Source organism: Peromyscus leucopus, chromosome 3, assembly GCF_004664715.2.
Source record: "Peromyscus leucopus breed LL Stock chromosome 3, UCI_PerLeu_2.1, whole genome shotgun sequence".
Classification (NCBI taxonomy): Eukaryota; Metazoa; Chordata; class Mammalia; order Rodentia; family Cricetidae; genus Peromyscus; species Peromyscus leucopus.
In genome coordinates, this window is record NC_051065.1 from 56,561,816 (window position 1) to 56,569,477 (window position 7,662).

The 7,662-nt window shown below is 51.2% G+C and overlaps 1 protein-coding gene across 1 annotated transcript in view; it reads left to right on the forward strand.

The window, feature by feature from the left end:
* The window catches only part of Podxl (podocalyxin like), a 42,218-nt gene extending 35,144 nt beyond the window's left edge, over positions 1–7,074 (forward strand). The window contains 5 exon segments of the mRNA XM_037204299.1: positions 1,485–1,619; positions 1,621–1,633; positions 1,854–1,915; positions 2,130–2,297; positions 3,351–7,074. Coding sequence (XP_037060194.1) covers positions 1,485–1,619; positions 1,621–1,633; positions 1,854–1,915; positions 2,130–2,297; positions 3,351–3,548 — 576 coding nt within the window. The 3' untranslated portion in view covers positions 3,549–7,074.
* The last annotated feature ends 588 nt before the right edge of the window (positions 7,075–7,662 follow it).

Consider the following 7,662-nt stretch of genomic DNA (forward strand, 5'->3'; position numbering starts at 1 on the left):
TTAAGGAGTTGAGGCACCATGGCTGAAGTCTAAGTCAGACTTGGCTCCAGAGTATATTTGAGGCCATCCCTGGCAATTCAATGAGACCTTTCTCCTTAAAAAGTAACAAGAGTGCTCGAGATAAAGCCTTTGACTAGCATGCGCCAGGTCCTGGGTTTACTCTCCAGTACCTCAGAAAAGAGTTAAGTTCTGACTGATGACCCTCTGTCCTGATAGTGGATTCTGATTCCCCGGTCCTCTGCATAGCTGTAGAAGAGGGTATAGCAATGCGTACAGCTCCCTTCACACTGCCATCCGCTGGGGCCAAGGGGTTCCTTGGGCCGCACAGCACACAGCCTTTGATAACCTCGGGATGGGTGGTGGCTGGCTTGTTGCTGCCCTCTACTGGCCAGTGCCAATTTTTGCAGCCACTTCTGGGAGCAAGAACTGAAGAGTTTGGTCTCTAGGATGGAGACCTTGGGCTCTGCGTTGTTTTCTTCCAAGGACTCTGTTTTGCCGATGCTTACGTAATGAGCTATAGAAGCATGCATTTGACCATCAGAGGTTTAGAGGAAGTGGTGTTGTCCTGGGGTGAGCTTTGGAGAGAAGGCAGGAAGAACATCGAAACCCCCCACCCCCCAGATGATGTTTTAGGCTGTGTAGCCAGTGGGAAGCATTCCTTCCCTTTTCTAGAAAAGGAAGATGGAAAGCGCTGGATTCACTCCTGGTGATGGAGTAAAATACTACTAAAAGAAACCACACGTGGAAAGTGTAGAGGGTGACCTGTGGAGACCTACAGAATGCTGGGGTCAAGAGTTCATGTATTCATCTCGGCCCCTCATCCAGAGTCAGGAAGGGAAACGTCAGCGCTTGAGCCTGAACTGGCAGTATTGAGTAAAAGCCCACACCTTGCAGCTCACAGTCAGCCCCTAACGCCATGTTTCCGTGTTCTTTCGGCTTAGGTCTGTGTAAGCAACCCAGTGACCCACCCCAGAGCTCCATACTGCCCACTCAGCGTGTCTTGCTTTCCCTGTCAGCCTGTTTCGGGCCACAGCCTTAGCCTATAGATGGGAGCAGGGGTATTATTTGGGGGTATTTACTATCTCGGGGAGCTGTGTGGCCTTCCAATGAGTAAATGGCCCCAAGAGGCTAGAGAACAGGGTTTGACTCCCGGATTGTGGTTCTGCCCTGGTGCTGTGCCTCTGTGGTGGGGTGCTGAGGCCTGACCATGCAGCCGCTGACTGCAGAGCCTCAGGGAACTTGCAGGGAGGAAAGGGAAGCTGGGAAGGTGGTATGACTCAGAGACGAGATGCAGACTGAGGGAGCGGGAAAACCTGGGACAAGGCAGGAGAGGATAAGGAGGCGAAGACAAAACTTGATCTCTGGCAACCCAGGAACAGCATCCGTGAAATGTGGAGGAAGGGGTTCTTGCAAATGACAGGAGAAGGGGGCGAGCCCAAGCCGTTGTCGCGACCTCGGAATCACCTGCGCTCTCTGTTCAACAGGAAGGGAGCCCCCCGGATGAAAAACTCGTGGAACTGCTGTGCCGTTCGGTCAAAGCCTCCTTCAAGCCAGCTCAAGACCAGTGCACTCTACAGGTGGCACCCATTATAAACAACCAGGGCGTGGCAGTGAAAAAACGTCATCATTGAGAGTGAGTTGAGGGTGAGGGGATCCCAGCCTGTGTGGGCGGGAGTGCCACAGAGAGGTGGTTTGGGGGTGATGCCGCCTAAGAATTTTCAAGCCAGGAAGCATCCCAGGAGACCCGAGGGACTGAGATACAGGACCTCCTCCTCTCGGGTGCCCCCCCCCACCCCTTCCATAGCACTCCGGGCTGGACCCTGGAGGCAGCAGACTCTCCCTCTCTCCCACAGCTAAACTCTCTCCCAAAGACGTGTTTGAGCTGCTGAAGGACAAGTGGGATGACCTGAGAGAGGTAAGCAGCTCTGTCCTGTCCTGTCCTACATCCTCTGTCCTCTGGTGTGGAAGGCCCTTTGATCACGTAAGCATCTGGAAGAAAGGCACACCTCAGTGGACAGAGTGGGTAGTGGGGTGGGGGAAACCCCCACACAAGGGCCCACAAATGGATAGGATGGAGACGAGAGGCCAGGACTCTGTTCTCTGCCACTCAAGTTCTCTTTCTTGGCTAGGCGGGAGTCAGTCACATGATGCTGGGGAAGGAAGGACCACCGGAAGCCAATGAGGACCGCTTCAGCCTGCCACTCATTATCACCATCGTCTGCATGGCATCCTTCCTGCTCCTCGTCGCTGCTCTCTACGGCTGCTGTCACCAGCGCATTTCCCAGAGGAAGGACCAGGTAGGCATTTTCCTTCTCAAGCCAGGGAGCAACCAGCCAGGGAACTCTCACTCAATCCCTCCACACTGAGTGGGCCTGGCCTCTTCTGACAGACGCACTGTGGCGGCTAGAGCAGAAACACTGGGTTCAGGTCCTAGTTCGGCCCCTCGTCCTATGTGTCACTTTTTAAGTCGGTCCTAAGTCTGCAGCCTTGACATGGGCACAGAGGGGATGGTACCTTGCGGAGCTGCTCCGGAGATTTAGGGATATAAATGGCCTTAGGCAAGTGCCCCTCTAACCAAAACTTCTTTCGCCTGACCTACTAGAACCACCATCTTCTCTGGTGTGGTGGCGTACATCTGTAATCGCAGCACTTGGGAAGCTGAGGCAGGAGGATCACAAGATTGAGGTCAGCCTGGGCTATATATAGTGTGAGCCTGTCTCATAAACAAAACTGCCGCCATCTTTACGGTGCCGTTCTGCTGTGGGTCTCAACCCTGGCTGCAGACTCCTGGGAGCATTAAGAAAGTTCCTCTACCCGGTGACCTCATACACTGAATGGAGCATGAGTGATGGCGATGTGTATCCACGGCCTCAGAGCGCAAATCTCAGCAGGCTGCTGCCACCTGCAGCATGGGGGGCCGTAAGGACCACCATCTCCATCTTGCTCATTTGAGAAGCCCTGTCGGCTGGAACTCTTTTTTTTTTTTTTTTTTTTTTTTTGTCTTGTTTTATTTATTAGGGAATGAGGTAGGAATTTTGAGAATTTTATGAGGGAGGGATGAAGGAGAGAAAAAAGAACTTAAGGACAAAACGTTCAAAAATCTATCTCTACTGATATCACAGATTGCCACTGGAATGAAGATAAGACACCAGTTGATAATTTTAGGATATAGGGAAGTGCTCACGAGATGGTCAGGGTGACCCCCTGAAGCATCTGCTCCCACAAATGAGCCTCGGGAATTTACTGTAGCCAACTTGGGGTCCCTGGGTAGAATGGGGGAAATAGGTTTCATGTTAAAGCTCACAGCTCTTTAAATTGCCTTCTTCCTGGGGTCTGTATCTCTACTCTAGCAACGACTCACAGAGGAGCTGCAGACAGTAGAGAATGGTTACCATGACAACCCAACCTTGGAAGTGATGGAGACGCCTTCAGAGATGCAGGAGAAGAAGGTGGTCAACCTTAATGGGGAACTGGGGGACAGCTGGATCGTCCCTCTGGACAACCTGACCAAGGATGACCTAGATGAGGAGGAAGACACACACCTCTGAGTCTGCCGGCTCCCCAACAGCACTGCCGAGCTCCGAACCACCCGAAGTGCCATTGGGACGGGGGAAGCTTCCCACGGGAAGAGGGAAAGCCTGGGGAGGGAGCATGGACTCTGAGGGCTGCCTCCTCCCCATCCCCACAGGGCCTTAATTTTCCCTTTCAAAAGTCACATTCTGTCCAGTTTCCTCGTGTAAAATAACCCACTCGTGCCTGAGCCCAGAGCCGCTGGAGGACGAGAGGAAGCTGGAAAAAGCCGCGTTAGGGGCTGTGGAGCGCCTGCCTCTAGCTGTGGCAACCTCTCATCTCACCAGTGAGATGACAGAGACCTGAAGAGGTCAGGCGACTTGCACAGGGTCACACAGCCATTTGGTGTCCAAAATGGTTTCTCTCAGTCTGGTGCTTAACTGCACCATGCCACACCACTGTTCCTTTGTGCCCCTCCCCAAGGCTGTTCTGGGCAGCAGGGATACTCGCAGGTGGGCGGCTGGAAAGAAAAACAGGCCCCTGTGGTCTCAAGGACAGGTCCCACGTTTCCATCTCCTCTGACATGGCCTCTGCTAGCTTGTATCCCACCTCTCATGATTTAGTCTTTCTTTGGTCCCACTCTTGCCCAGAGCACGACTTTGAACGTCCTGTTCTAGATTCTGGTTTCCTTGCCTTTGCATGGCGGGGTTGGGACTTAACCCACACAGGCCTCACTATTCAATGGGGGTCTGCCTAAGGCGTGGGTGGGCAGGCAGAGAGAAAGGGAGCTCAAGCCCAATGGCATCCTCATGGCAGCTGATTCTGTAACTGACACTGGCCCATCACCCAAAGGCATTCCTAGAAGACACTCCCCGAAATGTCCTCCGGCCTTCTGCGCCCACTAGGAACAAAGCTACAGTAGCTGCTGACAGCGAGATGTTCGCCTTCTGTTGTTCCCTGCTCCACTGAGGGCGTGACTTCTCGAAACCCAGTGTCTTAGAGCAGTTGTCTAGGGACAGACATGTCCTGGGACCCTGAGTGGTCCCTGATTGGCAAATGTGTCTCAGCAGACAATCGAAAGCTACCAGGCGTTAATGTTCCACAGGAAGCTCGGGGACTTTTCAAGTTACTGAGAAGTGTGTTGTGTGTGTTCCTTTAGTCCAGCTCCCCACTACCAAAGGCCAAAGCTCAGACACTGGAGACGCTATTAGCTTATTTCACTAGTTCTTACCTGCCTTTGCCATGGAGAAAGTCAGGCCCAGAATATGCAGAACATGTAGAAGGTGCCTCTGCCCACCGGCCCAGCACGGAGCCAGGCTTTTGTTTCCCGTGTTCTTGGCATCTCAGGGAAACACAAAGCTAGCTATGCCTAGTACCTACCACAGGATTTTTAGACTCAGCAGCCAAGTGGCCGGGGTAGAAGACTGCTGAGGGCCGGGAACAGTGAGGTTTTATCTGGTTTTCTGAGAAGGGGGAGCCTATGGAGAGCTTTGAACTTGGACTGTTTTGTTCTTGGGCATACATTCTCGTGACCTACTCTGCTCTGAAGTAGCTTGTTTTTTAAAGGGAGCTGGGGAGGACAGGTGTCCTCTGCCTAATTCCATCCTCACAGCCATCCCCCTGTGATGATATTCCTTAGGGAGAAGAGGCTGCCAGAAATCAAGGCAGGTGCTCTGAGTTCCACAGGAGCTGGAAAGATGCTAAAGAGGAGCAGCGGCCCCTTGGCCTCCTCCTCTCAGATTGCAAGGCGGGTAGAGGGCAGTGTCAGGGAAATTAGGTCTGTCTGCTTCCTGCATTAGATTCTGTCACCAGTGGGTCATCCTGTCATGGCCTGTGTGTGAGAGGCTATTCAGTGTCACAAGCCACTGGGGCAAGGCCACCCGACAGATAGCAAATTCTATTTCTGCAGAATGGTCACAGATTGCAACCCCACACCTCTCAGAGATGACTACAAGATTAGACAAAGGGATTCTGGGCGGAGGAATCACCATGGCTCTGTCCAGGGTAGCCTGTGGAAGTTTGGCCAGGCTGGTCCACAGCGCCGCCTTGTGCACCCACACTGTGTTGCCTTTTTATACAGCTGGAGAAGCTGGTCTCTGGCCTCGGCTAGTTCTTACTGCTGGGACATCTGTTCAACAGGCCACACTGCTAGCATCTATAAAGTCCTCTTCCTTAGTTTGCACTGGGTTTTTAGAGCTGTTAATTCAGAACCTCTGGCCAAGAAAAGGAACAGGAAGGGTTCTTTCTCAGCAAGACTTTAAAACCAGCTGTACCAAAGAGAAATGAAGTAACTCTTCACTTCAGTGCAGATGGTTTCCAGCTGCACCCGGAGGGCCTGATGATTCTGACTCAGCAACCAGGGGCTACCGTGCTGCTGCATGAGTGGGAGAGAAACCAGCGAGGCAGTCTCACCAGGGCAGGATCCAGGCTTATCTGGGGGACTCAGGCTTTCAACTTTTCTCAATAGAGAAAGCTAGCAGGCATTTTGAGCTTTATCATTTTTTGCCCCCCCTTTGGACAATATACTGTTGAAACTTTGAAGAATAAGTTGAAGTTGACAAGATATATGCATAGTTTTGACATTGTAAATACAAGGGCCACACGGTTGTTTACCCTGTACTACTTTCAGAGAGTAAATTTTGAGGAAACATTTGATAGCTAAGAGATAGCTAAGCCTTTTCTCTCAACAAGAATGTAAATATCTATTTAGTAGAAATGACTTTTAAAATGAAAAATATAACAGGCTGGTAACAAGTATTAAGTGTGTAGGTAGGGCGTTTTAAAATTTAAAATATGGCCCTTGCTCCTCCCCAGGCAAGTATTAATCCTACTGCAGTATGGGCTGGAGTTCAGAATGTGCTCAATGGGCTGATGGTCACAGGGAAAAGGTTTGGAAGACAGTTCAATTTTTCTACAGGAAAACATCCCAAGCCACAAAGGAAGTGAATGGGCCAAAACCAACCCAGGGACAGAGACAAGATTAAAACACTTGTCCCAGACTTCCCACCCTATGGTGTGTGCTTTTCAAGAACAGGGAATTAGGGACTGCAACTCATAGGTACAAAGCCAACCCAGGACACCACCAACCCTTCCCCACAATTATGCTAGCAACGTTGAGGAAGACAAAGGCACACAGCCATGCTGCAGGGCTCTGGAATCATTTGGGTCCGAGATGTAAATAATAGGGCTTTTTGGGTCTGGTTTTTCCTCCCTAACAAGAAACAATTTAGGACAAGGATCAAAGGGAATACTCTCGAGCAAGGCAGAGTGGGGGACCCTCTAGTGACACTTCCCGGTCACCTGCTGATTCCCTCAGGTCTGCTGGGAACCCAACACTGAGGAGGGATCACTGTTCCATGAGGCCTTTGTTTCTTAGTGAATGTCAACCAGCTTGCCCAGGAGACTGGGGGAGCATGTGTTTTAGTGGACAGGGGTCTGAAGTACACTGGAATTTATTGAGAAACTGGTTTGTAAAGACTATAGTTAACTATTGCATTTTCTTATAAAATATATTTTGGGAAATTGTACACTGTCAATTAAAATGCTTTTGTGTAAGCTGGTTCAGGCCCCGTGTGTTGCTCTGACTTCAGTTCTTCGCCTGTGCATGCGAGGACACCAGCTACTCCCTCTGCTCCCAGGCACACCTGCAGCATCCTCTCAGTGGAGGGGAGACCAGGGCTGGAGGGAAGGGCTGGAGGACTCCAGGGCTATCCAGCACCCGAGAGGACCTCATGTCCCCTGTGCACTAGTTTACGGACCTGTCACCCTCTAATTGCCCTCTACTTCTGCCTGGGAGGTGCCTATAAGTGACCACCACCAAAGACGCCATGCCTGTCGGGACGATGGAAAGCAGCTGTGTTCTGGCCACGGAAGGATGCTGCAGGAGGCTTGTGTCTGTCTTTCCTCCAGGTACACAGTGAAAGAGGTAGTTGATGGATGAGAAGATACTGATGTTTTTACATTATCAACAGCTGTATTTTCTCAGGGAAGGAGAAGTCCAAATTCCCAGCTTGTAGGAGGGAAGGGACTGCCTTGCAGATCTGGCCCATATTCTTAATCTGCCTTACCCTCATTTTCAGGAAACTCCATGGTACGTGGTAAACTGCAGACTTACCCTTTTTGGCCCAGGCCCCGATTCCATATTTTCTCTCT